This window comes from Podarcis liolepis (genome assembly GCF_965112155.1).
Source record: "Podarcis liolepis genome assembly, chromosome: 18".
In the NCBI taxonomy this organism is placed as follows: Eukaryota; Metazoa; Chordata; class Lepidosauria; order Squamata; family Lacertidae; genus Podarcis; species Podarcis liolepis.
Window position 1 is genome coordinate 85,335 of NC_139572.1, and position 20,839 is coordinate 106,173.

The 20,839-nt window shown below is 50.0% G+C and overlaps 1 protein-coding gene across 1 annotated transcript; it reads right to left on the reverse strand.

Moving 5' to 3' along the window:
- Positions 1-1,230: 1,230 nt before the first annotated feature.
- On the reverse strand, positions 1,231-18,053 carry PGPEP1 (pyroglutamyl-peptidase I). Its single transcript, XM_083483520.1, has 5 exons — positions 17,911-18,053; positions 12,378-12,430; positions 7,536-7,652; positions 6,134-6,366; positions 1,231-4,783 (listed from the first exon to the last, which is right to left on the reverse strand). Exons 1-5 carry the CDS (start codon positions 17,942-17,944, stop codon positions 4,591-4,593), a joined length of 630 nt encoding a protein of 209 aa, XP_083339646.1. The 5' UTR covers positions 17,945-18,053; the 3' UTR covers positions 1,231-4,590.
- Positions 18,054-20,839: the final 2,786 nt, after the last annotated feature.

Consider the following 20,839-nt stretch of genomic DNA (forward strand, 5'->3'; position numbering starts at 1 on the left):
CTCTCCAAGCGAGGATGGCCTGGGACGCAGCACCACCTGGTGGTGATAAAATGCAGCGCAGCCTGACTCCAGCCTCAATTTAAAAGGGAAAAAAGAAAATACATTTGCCCCCGAGGGTGGGGAACAAGTCCTGCAAGAAGAATGCGCAGAAATGGTTGGCGTCGTTCCCGAGGGATGCACCTGCTGGCCCTGTTTGCAGAAGCGCAGGGGGGCTGGCTTAGGTGGGCCTTCCCCCCCCCAAAGGTCACATTGCACCATCAATATTTTGGGGGGGGGAGGCTGAGGGGGATGTGGAAACCACAAAGAGGAGGGTCTCCTTCCCAGCCACCCGTGATTCTCCTCCCCTTGCACTCCACGAATGGTGTTGCCAGCCTCCCAGGGCTGCTCCCAGGCATATATTGCGTAGCAGCGGGCACACATGTCTGAATCAAGTCTCTGTCCCTCTCAACTTCTCCTTTCTCCACTCTTCAGCTCCGCTCACCACATCCCAACATCACTTTTGCTACTGTTTTATTATTTTAAGTGTCCACACACACACACACACATGCAGCAGTGCTTCAGCACAGATTTCTCCTAAATATACATGTTTTCGTATGGAGATTTAGGATAAATCCACTCTAAAAGGCTGGCAAATTTTCTGAATGGGCTTAATAATAATATATTTGTACCCTGCCCATCTGGCTGTTTCCCCATTAATTTTCATATGCATTCCAGAGTTTTCGCAAACAATTTTCCGCTATTTTTATATCATAGAACCAGAGTTGGAAGGGATCGATCAAGTCCAACCCTCTGCAATACAATAGAAATGAAACTGGTTCCTGAACGTCTTGGGAGCCAAACAAATCGGCTCCTGAACGATCAAAAACCGGACGTGATTGTTCCGGTTTTTGAATGTTTTTTGGAAGCCGAACACCCAGTGCGGATTCCTGCAGCCAGTCAGAAGCCGTGCCTTGGTTTTCGAACCATTTTAGGAGGCAAACAGACCCCTGGAACGTATTAAGTTCAGGAACCAAGGTTCCACTATATTATTATCACTGGTATGTCCTTTTCACCAATATATGAGTTTTCACACATGCTTTTCCAGCAGTAGACACATTTTTCAGGTTGGAGAACTGAATTATCAGAAGCTTTTTTATTTCCGTTCAAACGGGGATACTTTATGAGTCTGCAAACTTAACTGGACAGGAGAGAGAAGGTGAAAAAGGGAAAATAATAACACAATCACACGCATTTAATTCCGTAACGGCTTAAATAAAAATGACTTTTAATGCAACTTTAAAAACAAATCAGCACCCAAGTGAAGGTTCTTCGGAGAAACAGTGGTGCGCCCCTCCCTCTCCCTTCCCCCCTCCACCCCAAATCAAATTATTTGTGAAAACTGTAAGATTATAAAATAAATTACATATTCTAGCTAGCAATGTAAAAGTGAGGAGGGGGCAGTGTGGAGCTTTTGTGGGATTCCTGAGATGGAAAAACAGAAGCAACTTCATAAAAACAGAGGAAGGCGTCTGTAGAAGTCAGGCTCAGCGCTTCTGACTGACAGGCAGCCGTTCTCCAGGCTTTGCAAAAGGGAGACATTCCCAGCACTGCATTTTGGATCCTCAGCTCTCAGCCAGAACAGGAAGGGGTGTAGCTGCTGTTTGGCTTAATTTTTATTGTTTTCTTAATAGTGCTTTACAGAAAAGTTGTTTTACTGACGATTGGTAATTATTCTATGTGATTTACGCTGTCGTCGTGATGTTCTAGTCTTGTTTGCAAGTCACTTTGTGACTTGCGCAAGTGAAAAGCGGCCCAGAAATGGAGGAACAGAATGAAATGGTGGGACTTTCAGGAGCGAGAGCTTTTTCCCTTACAAGAAATGCCCTCTGCAAAATTGCCAGCTGGAATATGCTATGAAACAGATCAAAACCCATTGCACATGTCTCGTTTTACTGCAAAAGTCCACCAGAAATATTTAAACCTCATGCTTGAAAGCAAGATTAAATGACACCGACTTCTCCAGGGTTTCCTTTCTACTGAACAATCGTAGGCATATTCCACTAAAGGAGACGGGTTGATCGATTGACTGGCGATGATGGGAGGTGGGATTCCTGAATATCTGGCACTCTCAAGGTTGAAGGGGGCGATTTAGGGCACTGGAAAAAGGGAGACAGATGGCGGATTGGAAATTCTCTGGGAAACCCAGAGCCTACAGGACTAACATGGGCAGACACAGGAAAAAGCACACTGCGCAGGCCAGAGAGAAGGAGGACTGCAGTGTTTGTGGGAGGACAATCATAAACTGCTGGATTAGACCCAGCACCCTGTCCTCACGATGAGAGCACAGCTGCCGCCTCCTTCTGCTCTTGTTCTCCACTGTCCGAAGGGAAGCTGGCTCTGCCTATGGAGGTTCCACAAGGAAACTAAGAAGAGCACGCCGGATCAGGCCCACCCAGCCCAGCCTCCTCTCTCCAGGAGAGCCCAAAAGGAGGACCCAAGTGGCAACAGCGCGCTCCCAAATTTGTGGCTCAGGGGAAGCCAGGAAGAAGCTCCATGGCGGATCCCTGGGTCCATCGAGCTCAGTTCTACACTGACTGGCAGGATTTCAGGAAGATGGGAATTCCCAGCTCTGCCTGGAGAAGCCAGGCTTGAAACTGGCCCAGTCTTCTCTCATTGAGCTACAATCTGGACCATGAGGGGGCTACTTTGAAGGCCTGTAAGGCATGTATGTTCAAATATTTCTCACTGTCCGATTTCTGACCCTTCACCAAACTTTCTGGTCACACCATGTAGACTGGAGAGTTGGACAGGCAGCTGTCAGGGGCAATAGATGGACTCCAACGACATTTGGCCGGCCACAGATCGCGCCCCCCACCCAGATCCCTGTACTAAACAAAAACGGGAGCCATTGTAGACTCTACGGGCTCAGAGTCAAGACACTTCAGATATACAAGGATCTTCACACTCCAGAAAGCCGCCCCCCACCACTTGTCCCATTTGCGAGGCCAGAAAGCGGCTCCATGGCTCTCGCTCGCCAAGACAATTCCACTGGGCTAAGCAGGCAGGCCCTTGGGGAACTCTCACTGAGAGTTACTAGAGAAAGCAGAACCAATTAAAGATTTTAAGAGATTCAAATAGCAATCAACTTTTCTTTTACAAAAAGAGAGAAAAGGGAGGGGGGAAGAGAAGGATCCACGTATTTCCACTTGAACAGATTCCTCCTTCTCCTTTTAAGCCAAGACATTAGTCATTTAGCTCTATTTTGACAGGAGAGTCTGACACCCAACTCCATTCGGGATTTTTAAACACTCGGGTTCGTCTCCTTTTAAGTCTGCGACGCCCCGTGACTTTTTTAGAGCGAAGTTGGCACGCTGGTTTTGAAAACGAGACTCTTTGAGCTCTCCGTTGAGCGTGGCGCCCTCATCCTGCCATGTTCAAAAGAGGAAAAGTACAAATTTTTTCCTGCAATACTTGTAAGGGCAGCCCTCCTTTGCCAGAATCCAGAATGTTTTCCAGACAGGGGCCGCTGGATCTTCTGCTCCAACCACAGAGAGACAGCTCTGCCAGGCGAGAAAAGGAGTCTGGGCGAGTCTCAGGGGTGTCTCCCCCTCCATCTTCATTGTCGTCCCCCCCAAAAAAAATCTTCTTAGGAAGTGTCATCAAGGAGGCGGCACCATTCCAGTTTTACTCCAGAGGCCTCTCCCAGGACACAGCAAAAAAAGTTCAGAAAAGGGATCTAGTACCACGCTGAGATTCTAAGGTACAAAGTGGTGTTTGGGGGAGTCTGAGCAGCATCTAGCTTTCGAGGCACTGGAAAAGAGGGCTCAGGGGGGTGTTGGGGGGGGGGAGAAGGCAGCCCCCAGTTCCTGGAGCAAGACCCAGCCGAAGAGAAGGTGTGCGCTTCGGATGCAGAGGTATATAGTTGCCAGGCTTGAAAAAGGCAGTAATGCAGAGGTCCGTTCTTTCTTTAAAAAAAATAATAATGGGAGGGGACCCCAGAGTCATCTGCTCCAACAACACCCCCCCCCCAAAAAAAAACTAGGTCAGAGCAAAGGAGGCCTCTCTCCACCCCACCCCCTTTCCTGCCCCAAAGAGGGCATCAGAGGCGTTTGGGGGGCTGGCAGAGTGGAAAGCTCTGACCCCCTTGACGAGGGGTTAGAAAATTCCCCCGGGCAGGAGTACGTTCTGCTGCCCTCCGCTTTAAGCTACAACGTTTTTGTATGCACCCTTTTTGAAAAACCCAAGTCGAGACAGAAGGCAAAAATTTTCATACAAATTGGGGCTTGGATTCTTGGATATTGCAGGAGGCATAAGCCACCCCCCCTTCCGAAATCCTAGACACACAATTAAAAAAAACACCCCTTGACTCCTCCGCGGCAATCCAAAAATAAAAACTGCTCCAGTTGTGTCTGGAAAGGGGGGACCTGGAGAATTGAAAGAGGGTGCAAAATCGTTTCTTGGGGAGTTAGCGTTGATCACCGGACACAGAGAGGGCCCTGTGGCTCAAAATCAGGAAGGAAAACCCGCCCGCCCGCCCCAAGGTACTGCGAGAAAAGTTTCTTTTCCAGAAGTGCAAGAGCGAGGGAGCAGGCGGGACGCGGGGCTCGTGCCTCAGTGCTCGTTGTGGCAATTGATGTTGCTGTCTGAGTGCTTCAAGTCGCTGAGCATCGCCGCGATGATGGCCTGCAGGGCTCGCCCCAGCTGCTCGGCGCTGTAGGGTCTCCCCAGGGGGGGAACGTGGATGAAGGCCGAGCGGCCGTGGCTGTGGTACAGCGAGGTGTAATAGGTGAAGTCGCAGAGGTACCTGCAAGGAGGAGAAGCAGCCGGGGATTAGAACTCGGAGCCAAACGGCAGAACGGGGCTCTCTGCAGGGACGGCTTTCTCGCTTCGCTAGCGTTAATTTGATTTACAGTGGTCCCTTGGTTCTCAAACTTAATCCGTCCCAGAAGTCCGTTCCAAAACCAAGGCGCGCTTTCCCGTAGGAAGACATGCAAAACGGATTAATCCGTTCCAGACTTTTAAAAACAACCCCTAAAATAGCCATTTAACATGAATTTTGCTATCTAGTGAGACCATTGAGCCATAAAATGGAAGCAATGAACGATGTACTGCAGTCTCGAAACGGACGTGCGGCACTCAAAGCGGAGCACGTTCAGCTTCCAAAAAAAGTTCACAAACCGGAACACAGTTGTCCAGGTTTGCAGTGTACTGCCCTCTATTCAGAGAGCCAACATGAAGAACTCATAGTAGTAAAAACACAACAAAAAGCATAATAAAATAATCATAATGATAGTCCCGTTTCCCCACCCCACCCCCCAGCTTTAATAGGCAATAGATTATTTCAGGGGTAAAGAGGACTGGTTTTGCCTAAGGACCTGCAATGATGGCACCAGGTGAGCCTTTCTGGGGAGAGCATCCCACAGACGGGGCGCCACCGCAGAAAAGGCCCTGTTCTCGTGTTGATGCCCTCTGGACCTCTCAGGGAGTGGGGGGCATGGGTAAGGTAAGGTCAAGGACCCCTGGGCGGTGAAGTCCTGTCCAAGGCAGCTATGGGGTTGCGGCACTCGTCTCTCTTTCAGGCCGAGGGAGCCGGCCTTTGTCCACAGACGGCTTTCCGGGTCGTGTGGGCAGCAGGACTAAACCGCTTCAGGCACAATGAGAAACTGTGACGGAAACCAGAGTGCACAGAAACACCATTTACCTTCCCACTGCAGCGGTACCTATTTATCTACTTGCACTGGCGTGCTTTTGAACTGCTAGGTTGGCAGGAGCAGGGACAGAGCAATGGAGCTCACCCCGTTGCAGGGATTTGAACTGCTGACCTTCCAATCAGCAAGCCCAAGAGGCTCAGTGGTTGAGACCCCAGCGCCACCTGCGTCCCTGGATGACAAGCGCAGGGTCAGCATCCGTTCGCATGGGGAGAGGCGCTCCGTAAGACATTGAGGTCCTGATCTGCTCTAGCCTTTGCTAAACTGATTTTAATTGTTCAACTGCGGAACTCCCTGCCGCAACAGAGAAGACCAGGCCCTTCCCTCCGCCTAGTTCTGTACCGCCTGCACTGAGGGGCAGAGGCTCTCCAGGGTGTGGGGCTCAGCCTTACCACTGAACCAGGGGGGCTTCCTTCTGTTGCCAGCCGGGATTCTGCCCCGCCTACCTGCCGGCATCCTTCGATATCGTCACGGCGACGTCCAGCCCCAGGGTGGAGACCCTCCTGCAGACGGCCTCCATGTCGATGGCGGAGTCGATGCACTCGGGCCCCCCCTCGACGCAACACTGGGAGCCCGGGCAGAAGCGGCAGTTGTCCAGGCCGCGGTAGCCGATGTTGTGGCCGCACTTTTCCAGCGTCACCGTGGTCGCCATGCCCGACAGGCCCACGTGCACCACCAGCTGCAAGGGGAAGAGGAGCTGCTTTGCGCCCACCGCCCGCCTCTCCAGGACGGGCGTGGAATATCCCTCCCTCCCCGCCACATCCGGAAACCCCTGGAGAACCGCTGCCAGGAAAAGGGGGCAGCTTTCATACAGCAAATGTTTTCTTTTACGTAACTGACAGGCAGAAAACGGGGTGTCCTTTTTATTTTTCTTCTCTCTTTATTTTTGGTTTTCCTTCCCTTTGGTGTTCTCCCTCCCTCCCTCCCTCCCTCTCTCTTTCTCGCTTTGGGTTTTTATTTAGATTAGTTTCTTTTACCTTATTGTATTATGAAAGAGAACTGCTGCCAGGTCTGAGCTAGATGGACCAAAGGTATGACCCCACTTAAGTAGACAGCGTCCTATATTCTTATTTAAATGGGTGCTGCGCTATGAATGACGGAATTGTAGAGCCCAGCGACCCCCTGCAACGCTGGAATCTCTGCTTAAGCACCCAGGACACTTCATGAGAACGGGAAATGGTTCCAACACCTTCCGGAAGGGTTTGGAGAGATGTCCTGTCAGGACCCCAGGAGAGTCACTGCTGCCAGCCAGTGTGGGCACAATAGTCTGACTCCCGCTTGGACTACTGCCATGCACTCTATGTGGGGCTGCCTTGGAAGGTGACCCCGAAACTGCAACTAATCCAGAATGCGGCAGCCAGACTGGGGACTGGGAGTGGAGACCACATAACACCGGTCCTGAAAGACCTCCATTGGCACAATTCAAAGGGTTGGTGCTGACTTTGAAAGCCCTAAATGGCCTCCGCCCAGTATACCCAGTATACCCGGACACCTGGGTCCATCTCCTGAGGGCCTTCCGGCGGTTCCCTCCCTGCGAGAAGCAAGGTTACAGGGAAACAGGTAGAGGACTTTCTCGGTGGTGGCTCCCACCCTGTGAACGCCCTCCCTTCAGATGTCAGGGAGATAAACAACTACCTGACATTTAGAAGACATCTGAAGGCAGATTCCCTGTTTAGGGAAGTTTTTAATGTGTTTTTAATCTCTTGTCAAAAGCCGCCCAGAGTGGCGTGGGGTATAAATAATAAATGATGATGATGATGATGATGATGACTCTATGTAAGGCAGCTTCCTGTGGGCACCCAGCTGCTGTGTCCCCCCCCCCCGCCCCCCGGCCATTCACTCACTCACATGCGGGCTGTGCTTCTTCCACAAGGCAGGGATGAGCCGCTCCACAGCCTGGTATTCCACCGGGATTTCGCAGACGTGGAGGTCGACGTCGTCTCCGAGGCCCAGCTTCTCCAGCTCCTGGAAAGGAGAACAACGTGCGGGGGGGGGGGGAGAGATTTTTAAGCAGAGAGAAAGACAAACTCACAGGAGGGACAGGGCTTGTTTGCTGAGGACTCACTATTGGGAAGAAGGGGCACGGCTTAAAGAGGGTCCCAAGTGCCAAGTAGGGAGATGAATTGGGGAGGGGGCCACCTCAAGAATGCCCTCCCCTGCCTGAAGGTCAACACAGTCCTCTCCCAAACACATTTGGAGGCTAGGACTTGAAGCCGAACACCAGAAAATTCAGGGCAGGCAAGTTGGACAGGACTAAAGGACTAAACAACAACAAAAGACAATGGACTTATTTGCGCAGCAGAGATAAACTATGGAACTCCCTGCTGCAGGAGGCAGGACGGCTGCCAAGCTATTTGGCTCTGAGAGAGGGCCAGCCCAGTCCATGGAGGAGGAGGGGGTCACCGACGGCCCCAACGCTCCCATGGAGGCAGCAAGGCTGCAGAATCCCAGGTGCTGGGAGCCACGGGAGAGGGACGTGCTCTTCTGCAAAAACCTGCTTGCAAACTTCCCGTTGGAGATTCTGGTCGGCCGCGGAGAGGACAGGATTACGGAACAGATTTCTGTTTAGACAAGGCTTCCCGGATGCTCAGAAAGCTGGTGGGACGTTTGATCTGTTCCTAGCCTCCGTTAACTTTTTTGGAAAGCTTTACTAAGGGATAATTATATCGTTTCAGCATTTTCATGGACCGCTTTGGTGTGCGTTTTACATGCGGGAAATGAATTTCGTGAAATTAAATAAACTGGATCTTTGGGGGGGGGGTCTCTGTTTTAAACACCAGCGCATCTGGGGTGCTTAGAGTTCAAGCAAGAACCCACAACCCCCTTTCCCCCTTTCTCTGTCTCTCTCCTTGAGGTTTGAACACTTGGCTTCCTCTCCTGTGTACTTTACTAACTCCTTGCTGAAAGATATACTGGATTTGGCTTGCTGTTGTTTTTCCCTGCTAAATCTGGAAGGAACAACACTTGTATTTTATTTTGTATTTGTATTTTATTTTTTAAAACCACGCGTGGATTATTAAAAGGGGGGGAGAGAGAAAGAGGCCACATTCCCCGCCACCAAACATTCTTCCCCGCTGCCTTGGGCGTACCTGACAAATGCAGAAAGGGGGAAACCACGTGTGTGACCGATTCCCTGACCTCTCCACAATGGGCCGCTTTGTGCCAATCTAATATCCTTATCTGGTCTGTCTAGACGTCCTGACAGTGATTGTCTCGGAGGGATGGGGAGACTCGCTGCTCTGACCTCCCTCCTCCGAGGGATTTGGAAAAGGGGGGGAGCAGGAGCCCCCCAACAACTTCACAGTCCGCAGGACACACCTGGGCCCCCGGCAACCTGCCGGACCACAGGCCAGCTTTTTAAATAAAAGAAAAAGAAACGGCCCGCTTGCCCAAAAGCTGTCCCAGCAAAAAAGAGCCGATTCGGCTTGGGAAAGTGAAAGCCTTTGGGAATTTTGCAAACGGCGAGCTGTGCGCCTTCGCTCTGCAAAGATGCAAAAATCCACCTTCAATGGGGTAAAAGAGCCAGGAGGAGCGAGCAGGCTCTGTGCGCTTTCTAATAATTCCGTCAGCGCTGGCAGGGTTGTAAGAAGTCTTGCAATGTTCAAGATTGACGCCTTTTTGCACTTATTTAAAATTGAGAGCAGCAGAAATGGAAAAAAGGGGAAACGGAGGGTGTGCAATTGCTATGATATAAAGATGAGTTTTGAAAGCCAGGAGGCGGGAAGTCGATAAGCTCATATGAGCAAAAAGTAGGGTGAACAATAAGACTGCGTTTTAATATTAAAAAACGGAAATGCAATAGAAATATTATATAAAATAATCATAATACTGTCAAGGCAGGGCAGGGGGGCTTTGCGGATCTCCCCAAGATCCATTGAGCACTTTCGAGTTGGGACAGTTCTAGGCTGGGTTGGGGGGGTGAGAGACACACATTCAACCCTGGAGGGGAAGACAAAAAATAAATCCCTTAAACAGGAGAAAAGGAATTGGAGGGGGAGTCTTTCTCCCCCCCCCAGTTCTCTTTTCCTTCAAAAGCTTTCGGATGCAGGACGCCCAAGACTTATTAAAGCAGGAACCTGCTTAGTGTGCTCCCCCCCCCCCGAGAGCCGGGGGAGGATTTACAAAGATTGTTTAATTGATTTTTGTGTCTATTAAAATGCAGATCACACCGTCTGGAACTCAGAAACTCAGACACAGGTCTTTGTGTCCAGTCAGCTCCATGAAGTCCTGTCTGAGGCAGACACAAAGGTCCACTTTGCACGTGTTCAAAAGCCGCCTGGGGTGGGCCGCCTCTTTTTTTGCAGGGGCCCCTCCAGGCTGGGACGGGGGAAGAGGCAAAAGAAAACAGCGCAGGGGAAAACTTTCGGCTGAGATGGTGCTGGAGACTCGAGATGAAACCAGCCAGGGATTTTTCTCCGTGGAGGGGCCATAAACATTTAGGGATTGAGGGGGGGTTCCATTTCTGTTTCTCATTTTCCCAGGCTTAAAAAATTAACCGCGAACAGCCCTTCCAAAAATTCATCAACATTTTACTGCCGATTCCTCCAAATTACCATGTTTTTCCGTGTATATATTTTTGGGGACTCAAATTTATGAAAATGGGGGAAGATGGCCCCCTATGTATAAGACGACCCCTGTTTTTTAAAATTATTTTAGAGTAAAAAAACCCTAGTCTTATACGGAAAAGTACAGTAACATGTTTGTCTGCACCCTTTTCCCAAATCAATTTTCCCTAACGTTGCTCATTTTTGAACGCTCTTGTCTCCAAACATACATGTTTCACGGTAAACGATACCAAAGCATGCAACTTTTTCCTTCCCCTTAACACAGGGGGGAAGAACTGTGTTGCAAAATGTTTGAGAAGCGCAACTTTCGAAGGATGGCTGCATCCGAGTTCACCTGGGGAGCAGGAATGAGGAAGGGGCGCCTTTAAATAGGAGCTGAACCAAATTTCTCTCCGATATAGACTTCAGATATACTATGGAGTTATTAAGGCTACCACAGCAGAGGGGACACCCTCGCTCTTTGCATGCACACAGACGGTGACTTTTAACACAAGCATGTAACCAAATCCACAATAAAAAAGGAGTTTCAAAATACAGACTCCTTATCTTTCCTTTTAACAAACATGTCCTCGTTTTGAAGGACACAGCGAGGAACTTGGCTACATTAGGATTGGTGTCCGCTACTGAAATATAAAACTTGTCTGAGTTTCCCCAAGTGCAAAGAAACCAGGCTGATAAAATTGAGCTCTGTATTTTAAAAATCAGACTACGGGGGAACATGGGCTAACACCTCAACTAACACCAGAAGTCACAGCGCTGAGCAGAGAAAAGAAAGCCCTCCTTTGTGCACAGTTGAACTGTGGAACTCACTCCCACTGGAGACCATTTCCTGGGGTTCAGCGGAGCCACTTTTGCAAGCTCACGCTCTCAAATGCCAATCCGCCTCTTTAGCTGGCCCAGTAGACCTGAAGGAGCGTCTCCACCCCGGACACCGGGGTCCCTCTCCCAAGGGCCTTCTGGTGGGTCCTTCACTGCGAGAACAGGGAACCAGGCAGAGGGCCTGAATCGCCTTAAGAAGGCAGGCCTTGGGCCCTTCTGTGGAACTGCCAGCTGGCGCAACTCAGCTGGGGAAGAGCAGGCGGCTCTTGATCTGGGGGGCATGGGGTTCGAGCCCCACACTGGGCAAAAGGTGGGTTCCTGCAAGGCTGGGGGGCATTTAACTAGGTGGCCCTCTCCAATTCTATGTTTCTAAACTAAAGTCAAGATGTATTCCATTAAAGAATAATTCTAGGGTGCATGTCAAGTATGGCAAAGGCTTGATTAAGAACAACCCCACCCCTACACCATATCTTCTTTTCTTGGTTGGCCAAGTGTGATCTCCCACCCCTTATTGTTGGAGGCAAAGTTCAGGTGTCAAAGCACCTTTCCCCAGGCATTCTCCCGTCTCACCTGCAGCCCAGGGCCTTGCCAAATACAAGAAGCTGGTTTTGAAGGAGGGGAGGGGGCGGAATAGGAGAGGGGGGAGAGAGGAGAGAGATGCGAACACAGTCATGGCCCAGACATCTGGCTGGCTGTCCATTAGTCGGCTGCAATTGATTACGGGCTCAGAGTTTAATTTGAAAGCATTCAGAAAAAGGAATATTCCCAGAGCTCCTGACTTAGAAGGGGAGGGGACTGGGATGGAGTGGAGGGGGGGGGCACCAACTTCCCGTTCAGCAGATCGGCTGTACCTTAAATTCGGAGCCAGGCTTCCAGTCGCAATTTCGCAATTTGCCTCGCTTAGAATCTCAGTTGCTACATGGCCCAGGGGTCGGACTCAGTGCAGAAGCCAAATGTGCTTCGTTTTGAGTGTTATACGCTTCCAATTTGGGTGCCACACTTCCGTTTTGAGCGTTACGCTGAGGTCTTTCTGTTTTTGCTATTCATTTTGTGTTTTTGTTTTTGCAGCTCTTTCTGTCTTGTTTTTGCGACGACTGTGCAGATCCCAGTTCAGGTCCTGGTTGGTTGATTGTGTGACTGCAGCACATTGTTTATTACTTTCATTTTATGGATCAAGGGTCTCGTTGGATAGTAAAATTCATGTTAAATTCTTGTTTAAGGAGTTGTTTATAAAAGTCTGGAATGGATGAATCCATTTTGCATTACTTTCTACGGGACAAAGACCTTGAGAACTCGCGCCATTTACCTGAACCGCGATCCAGCTGGCATTGACCGAATGCTCCCCGAACGGGCCAAACCCTGGAACGACACAAGCAGAGGATTCACCAACGTGGCTCTGGGCTCGCTGGCGGGTCTGAGCGTCCCCAAGCGAGGCGGACTCCCCCCTCCCACCATCCTGTCCCATTGCCATCCTCAGAACAACCCTGCCAGGGAGGCTTGGCTGAATACCTGGCCACCTCACAGCTGAGTGGGGACACTGGCTACATTCCAGCACGGCTGGCAGCCTGGATCTGGGGGCTCCAAATCTTTGACGACTCCAACTCCCCCCATCCTGACCGCCAAGCCGTGATGGCTGGTGGAGTCCAACAACATGGGCAGAGCCACAGCTTGTCTCCCCCAACCATGCGCCGCCCCTCCCCATCTCTCACCCACAACTTCATCCTCCAAGGAGTTCAAGGCAGTGAGCAGAGTTCTCCCCAGTCCTTGGAGGGAGGACGAGGCTGAGAGAGAAGACAGTGACTGGTCCAAGGGGACCCAGTGATGGGGGTATTTGAACCCTGGTCTCCTGAGTCCTAGTGTGACACCCTAACCACTAAACCACGCTAAAATTCTCCATCCTATGCAGGTCTACTCTGAAGTAAGTTCCACTGGATTGTTTTTGATACTGTTGACCTCGATATTCTCCTGGGACACACCACTTTGGGAATACATTTCCTGCCACCTCCCCAGGCCCCCCCAAAACAAAACAAAAATACCCCCTCAAAACTGAGCCAGAGAGATTTCCATTCCCCCCTCCCTCGTGCAAGTGATGGGGACACAAACACTGATATTTGTACCAGCAGAAGCACCTTTGTCCTGAAAGAGAGAGAAAATGCAACTTCTACGTGCTCTGGAGTGTCTTTGCCAAAACAAGAACTGTTTTAAGCAGGGAGTTCTGGTCAGTTGCTGAGAGCCTGGTGCTGATGATGGACAGCTGTCTATTCCTGCACTGCAGGGGGTTGGACTGGACAGTCCTCGGTGTCCCTTTCCAGCTCAGCTCTATGATTCTCTGAGTCAAAGTGTGGGTCCTGCCACGCCAAGGGATTCACTTCTTCCAAGAGGGGAGAGACTTCATCAGGCAAGGCCTTCTTCCCCCTGCCTTGCCCCACCCTCCAGTCTCTGTTTCTCAATTTGTATTGTATTATTTTACGCACCCTGGCTTGCCATTGTTTTATTGATTGTAGTTTAGAAATTGTTTATTGTAATTGTTAAGAGTGAATTCATGTTTACTTTTTATATGCCGATATTATGATTCTATACAATTCTAATGATTGCTGAATGTTACTTTCTTGATGTAGGTTGCTTATTTTAAAGTTATGTTTCATTCTCACTTTTTTGTATTGCATTAGATTGTTATAAGGCATTGGTAGGCAAACTAAGGCCTGGGGGCCGGATCTGGCCGAATCGCCTTCTCAATCCGGCCCCCGGACGGTCCGGGAATCACCGTGTTTTTACATGAGTAGAATGTGTCCTTTTATTTAAAATGCATCTCTGGGTTATTTGTGGGGCATAGGAATTTGTTCATCTCCCCCCCCCCCCAAAAAAAAATATAGTCCGCCCCCCACAAGGTTTGAGGGACAGTGGACTGGCCCCCTGCTGAAAAGGTTTGCTGACCCCCGGTGTACATTCTTTGTTTCTTCAGCTTGTAAACCATCTTAAGTATTGCAAGATAGAAAGACGGCATGCAAATTAAAAGTGATGATGATGATGAGTTGCAAAAGCAAGTCTTTGCCAACTCAGCAGATCAAAGAGATCAAGGCAACAAGCTGGTCCTAAGCGGCTATGGACTTTTAGATGCAGTATTAAAATTAACACCCAGGCGGAGGTGTTCCTGCAGACAGGCACCTGTCAGCAACTATGCTGCAGCATTCGGCACTCACTGCAGATTCTGGATCAAACCCTCACAGAGACTGCACTGCAGTCATCGAACACGGAAGTCGGCAACTGCTGCGGTCAAGCTCTGCCAGCCCAGGCATGAGTGTACCAGTTGCCAATCAAATCCACACACAAGAATGCAAGCACACACCTGCACTCTGGCTTCACAAGAACCCTCTAAGGTAGGACAGGCAGGCAGAGACCGGCTTTCTCAGCGAACTTCTTACCCCCCGATGGAATCTGAGCTCAAGTCGATGGCGTCTGAAGTCCAGCGCTCTTTCCTCCCGACCAGATTTTTTTACTTGGTAAACATTTCCTTTGACAAAGCTGCGTTACGTAAGAATTGGCCCAAGACGCAAAGGTTACACCAGCATTCTGCTAAGAATGCCCCTTTGGCTCAGTAATGAGTAACTTTAGTTAACTAGCAACCCATAATTGTAATTACTGAATGAGAACGTCTTGGATTCTGCACCCCAGCTAATGGTTAAGTCGCCCAGGACCTGTGAGAGGTCAGATTTTTCCTTACTGTACTGGAGGAGCTTGCTGACATGACAATATTTTTTTTATTACAAGCACAAAGTATTGGTACCTGATTGTCTGGAGGCCTGTCTCTACTCACCATAGGCGAGCTGCTATTTGCAAGGCTGGTAAAACCGCACAGATAGGGCAGTAAGCTTCTGTTGACATGCATGCCTCCTTTGTGGGTGCCCATAAGGGCCAGAATTTACCAACCCCCCCGCAAAGATCTTGAGTTTAGGGGAGACCAGTGTACCCCTTTACAGAAAGCATTAAATTGGGGTCTGGGCACCCTTAGGACAAAGGGATGCTGGCTATGAAGGTGAGTGCCAGTTTCCTGGAGTGAGATCTCCCAAATAAATAAAAAATCCTAGATTCAGGTAGGTAGCCGTGTTGGTCTGACACAGTCGAAATAAATAAAGTTTAAATAATTGTCCAGTAGCACCTTAGAGACCAACTAAGTTTGTTCTGCATATAAGCTTTCGTGTGCATGCACTGCTTCTTCAGAAACTTTTAAGACACAAGGAAGGCAATTCATATTGGCAGTTCCAACGCAGCCTCAGACTCATAAAAAGGGACCTGCAGGAAGTTACATGGCTCCAATCTGCCTGCCTGCCCGCCATTTTCGACCCAGAACGAGGGAGAAAGACAGCCAACTTTAACCAAGCTTTCCAAGTCCGGTCACCCAAAGGTCATCCTACAGACGATCAGGGAACCTAAAAACCGGATCTATTTGTTCCAAGAAAAGCATTGTCAACCTTTCCTCTCCCTTTTTCATTAAAAAAACCAAGGAAGTCTGTAAATAATAACAGCCATAACTCCGAGAGCACAATTTCAGCCTGATAATCCTACAGGTGCCGGCCTGCTACATAGCTGCAGTGTGTGTGTGTGTGTGTAGGGAAGACAGACACCCTCCCCCCCCCCCCCCAGACAGAGGGCTCCTTTTGTGCTCCATTCTTCCTTCCACAACCAAGGAGAGAGGCCTGCCATCAGATAAGAATTCAATAGAGTGTTTCAGAGTCCTTCTGGGTGTTTGGGCTCACCAGAGGCCTCCTTGGCTAATTAGCGGGAAGCCAGCTGCTCCCAAATGCCAGATTATCTTGACAGAGAGAGAGAGAGAGAGAGAGAGAGCGCACACTTGTGGACGTGATGCCTGTGGCACTCAGTGCTCTCCTCTTGCGGCAAGAAAAGGAAGGTCTCCTCTGCAAAAAATAAATAAAAAATAAATCCAATTTTACTTTCCACACGTCTGCAAGGCAGTCGTGCTCCACAGGTGTGCCAGAACAGCTTCACATGCTGGGCTGGAGATCTCAGCAATGGGGCTCCAAAGACCAGCACCTCTTTCACTGCCAGGAGCCAAGTGGGGGCGTCTCGGGTTCGAATTCAGGCCACCCCAGCTGGTCCAGGGGGTGCTGCTGACTCCCATGACGGGGAAGCGCAGGTGGGAAGAAGCGCGTCACTCCTCTGAGCCCCATCCCCCAGTCCAGAGGCTGTTCCCATCTCTCTGCTCACCCCCCCCAGATCCCACCCCCTTTTGTGCCTCATTCCCCCCAGCCTTCTCCGGCCCCTCCTCTCTCTCAGACACAACTCTGCTGTTTCGAATAACCCACTGCAGGAAAACTCCCGGGAGCAACATTTTTGGACTCCTTTCTTGCAAGTCAACTCCTCTGGCTTCCCCACCCCCAACCCGTCTCCCCCTAGGCGTGATTTCAGAGCTGGGTTTTTTTTTGGGGGGGAGAATCTGGGGAATTAGGAGGAGGCTGTGCGTCCAACCACTTGTCAGAGTTTGCGTTTGATTCCAAGGTCTCCAGCTGCAGGGAAAAAGGAGTCCGCCCCCAGAAAGCGGAGAGGGGGGAGTTGGCGAAGAAGCCAGCCTCCCCCCCCCCCCACATCTCAGACAAGAGACACAACAACAGACCCTGAGCCAATTTCCATGGGACTTTCCCAGGGCAAGTTAAGCTAGCCTTGAAACACAGAGCATGACAACGGGAATCTGATTTTCTTCCAACACACAAACAAAAAAACCTGACTGTTTATATGCCACCTTAAAATGGTGTCAGTAACACTGTGCCTTTATTGTTAATAAAAACAATAATTTATGAATGTTAGCCAAGAGGACACCCCCCCCTCAATAACACACAACGAAAAGAGCTTTGCTCAACCACATATGCAACATAATTCTCACACAATCGCCCTAAATTGCCCAGGGATTACTTTCACAAAAACACAACTAGGAATCTTATTCTCCTGCCCCCCCCCCAAACCACCCTTCACTCCACTTTCCCAGAAGATCTGGTTTAAAATTTCAGTAGGTAACAATTCAAATGAGGCGATGATAAATATAGTTATTGGGGGGGGGGTTAAGGAGGAGAAGCTTTGGAAAGGCTGGAAGGAGAGAAGGCATTCAGGGGAAGGGTCAAAAGAAAATGAGTAAGAGGGAAGGAGAGATTATTTCAGGGAGATGATTCAGGGGAGGGGAGTTAAAAGGGCTGGAGAAGCAGCAGAAAGAAAGGGGGATGGAAAAAAGGAAGAGTTTAATCCTAGAGGGCTCTGTTGGGTGGGGCTGACTGTTGCTTCTGCAGTCACATAACGGGAAATCACAGCGCTTATTTATTATTAATTTTGAGAAGAGTTAAGTTAAAAAAAACAGGAAAGAGAGGAAGGATCAAAAGAGGGAGGGGCCAATTAATTAGCATTAATTAAACTGTTGCTTCTTCAATCACATAACGGGAAATCACAGCATTTATTTATTTATTTAGAATTTTGAGAACAGCGAAGTTAAAAAAAAATAGGAAAAAGAAAGGCAGAATCTAAAGAGGGAGGGGCCAATTATTGAGCATTAATTAAACGAGGCAAGAGTGGATTTTTAAAAAAAAAGTGGAGGGGAGGAAGAGAAACAAATTGCAAGTTAGTGACAAGTCAGAACTTTCGTTTCTTTGGAAGGGGGGGAACCAAAGGCGGGGGGAACCAGAGGCGGGGGTCGCGGGAGGTGGGGGGGCGCATTTCGAGGGGGGACAAAGTTCGGCCCTTAAATGCTTCCCCCCCCGCCCTCAGGAATTCTGTCCCCCCCCCATTAAAACACCGACCCCGGCCGGCCCCCTCCTCCCTCCGCCGCCCGCCGCCCTTACCCGTCACCACCACCAGCCGCCGCGGCTTCTCCATGGCTCCTGCCCGCCGGCCTCCCTCCCTCCTGCCCGGCCAACTCGAGGCGACTGAGCCCGTCAGCCAGCCTGCGCGCCCCGCCCCCCCCCGGGCCAGGCCCCGCCCACCCCACGTCACCGCCCGCCCCAAGGAGGAGCCTAGAGCGGCACCCGCGCTTCACCATGGAGAGGGGAGGGCAAGAGCGGCTCCCAGCAACTCCCAAACATCTTTCCTTTTGAAAGTTATGACTTATTGTAATGATCTTTTCCTAGCTCTGTGGCCCCTCTGCCCCCATTCTGCCTCTGAGACCCCGCTACCCTTTTCCTAGCTCTGTGGCCCCGCTACCCGTTTTCTACCTCTGAGACCCCTCTACCCTTTTCATAGGTCTGTGGCCCCTCTACCCCATTCTACCTCTGAGACGCCTCTACATTTTCATAGCTCTATGGCCCCTCTACCACGTTCCTACCTCTGAGACCCCTCTACCCTTTTCATAGCTCTATGGCCCCTCTACCCCATTCCTGCCTCTGAGACCCCTCTACCCTTTTTCTAGCTCTATGGTCCCTTTACCCCATTCTACCTCTGAGACGCCTCTACCCTTTTCATAGCTCTATGGCCCCTCTACCCCTTAGAGCTAGGAAAAGTGTAGAGGGGTCTCAGAGGTAGGAAAGGGACTACAGAGCTATGAAATAGTAGAGGGGTCTCAGAGGTAGGAAAGGGACTACAGAGCTATGAAAAGTGTAGAGGGGCCACAGAGGTAGAATATGGGTAAAGGGGCCACAGAGCTATGAAAAGTGTAGAGGGGTCTCAGAGGTAGGAACGGGGTAGAGGGGCCACAGAGCTAGGAAAAGTGTAGAGGGGCCTCAGAGGCAGGAAAGGGGCAGAGGGGCCACAGAACTATGAAAAGGGTAGAGGGGTCTCAGAGGTAGGAACGGGGTAGAGGGGCCACAGAGCTAGGAAAAGGGTAGAGGGGCCTCAGAGGCAGGAAAGGGGCAGAGGGGCCACAGAACTATGAAAAGGGTAGAGGGGTCTCAGAGGTAGAAAGGGGGCAGATAGGCCACAGAGGTTTGAAAAGTGTAGAGGGGCCACAGAGCTATGAAAAGGGTAGAGGGGCCTCAGGGGTAGAGGGGCCTCAGAGGCAGAAAAGGGTAGAGGGGCCACAGAGCTATGAAAAGGGTAGAGGGGCCTCAGAAGTAGAAAAGGGGCAGAGGGGCCACAGAGCTCTACCCCTTTGCTACCTCTGAGACCCCTCTACCCTTTTCCTGCCTCTATCCTCCCTTACAGCCCTTTCCCTACCCAGAACCCATCACTATTTACGTCTGAGGGCGTGTGCGTTTGTGTGTCACTCTTCCCTTTTCCTGTCTCCCTCTCCCTTGCGTCCATCGCTGTCAACTTACAGATTTGAAAATAAGGGACCAGCAGCCTCGAAAATTAGGGATCAGCAGCCAAAATAAGGGATCAACAATTACTTTGATAAAATACATATTTTGTTGCGTGCAAATGGCTTGAGATACCAATTAGGTCCATAAATTACCATATAGCATATATTCAACAGCAAAAAACAGCAACAATTTGTTGTTGACAAAGCACAGCTGGACATAGAAAGGGCCCCATTGCCTTCAGTAGCTTATTTAAGGGACATCATCAATAAGGGACAGCAGCGGGACATGGCCCTGGAATAAGGGACTGTCCCACCAAATAAGGGACGCTTGACAGCTATGGCTGGTACCTCTGCCAATATACAATAACACCAATCCAGAATTATTTCCATCCTTCCGCTGAGGGGAGCTGCCAGAGTTCTCATCCAGTCAATATTATAATTCAACCACAAAGGCAGCAGACCTTTGCCCACTATCTGAGCCGCTTAAGTCGAAAGGGCAGCGGAGTCAGTTTGGCAGAGGACAGGCAGCAGGTGCCAGGCCCCACGGCAAAGGGGGGGGTTCTTTTCTGGGTGCCATTAAATCAGCGTGAGTGTGATAGGAATTTTATGGTCTTAGATATATGGCAATGTTCATAAGTGTGCCAACCAAGCACATACATAGATCAGCACAGGAAGGCCAACCTGGAACCATTTCGATTCCTAAACTGAGTAAATGTTCTCTCTGCAAGGTCAAAGTGGAAAAGCCTCCCCATTGTCTTTTCCTTCACAAATCCTGTCTTAAGGGTGTTTGAATAGGGTGTGAGCCTGTGATCTGGCCAGGAACTAAGTATTTATCATTACAAAAGACTGGCCAGGCTTCCCAGGCAATCCAACCAAGTAACCTGCCAGATAAAGACAGGAGAAAACAATATTCAAATTTCTGTTTTAGATCGCCTTTTCTGTGATGTAGGTGCGATGTATCTGAGGGGTGGTCTTAGGTTACACCCCTTCTGTGATGTATGTCTGATGTTTCTGAGGGTGGTCTTGATCTACAGGGTGGCAATTTCAAAAGTCATTTTTCGCCATTTTTCTGGGTTCCTCCTCTCTCCTGCAAGAGAGGGGAGCACCCTGTTGCAACAGATCAATAAAGATCAGGCTTACTAGCTGCTTTGCTTCTCAATATTCTCTGCTTGGCCTCTGTTATTCTACCAATAGGGAACCCACTTAAGGACTCTATATGGGCTCTTGTGTCCCCCATAAGGGAAAAGGGCAATTTTTGTTTACAGCATGAGTCAGCCTTGTTCTTTTCCCCTCTCCCTCGCCTGCTTGCTTCTCAAGGCCGATGGATATCGCTCTGTCTATTCGGAGCGCTGGCTTCCTTGAATTCAAGCCAAGGTCGCCCTGCCAGCCACTGTTTGCTACTGAAACAGGAGGGGGAGATACATTCCAGACAGTATTGTGATTTGTGAGACTCCATCAGGCAAGGCCTCCTTCCCCCTGCCTTGCCCACCCTCGGCTTCTCAGTGTGTATTGTATTGTTTTATGTACTTGCCGTTGTT

What these genes read in the sequence shown, in the direction of transcription:
- PGPEP1 (XM_083483520.1), bottom strand. Translation starts at nt 17,944, where the DNA reads ATGGAGAAGCCGCGGCGGCTGGTGGTGGTGACGG. An exon ending in GCGGCTGGTGGTGGTGACGG is followed by an intron (nt 12,431 to 17,910) that starts GTAAGGGCGGCG and finishes GTGTCGTTCCAG; the next exon opens with GGTTTGGCCCGTTCGGGGAG. An exon ending in GGAAGAAGCACAGCCCGCAT is followed by an intron (nt 6,367 to 7,535) that starts GTGAGTGAGTGA and finishes TTCCCCTTGCAG; the next exon opens with CTGGTGGTGCACGTGGGCCT.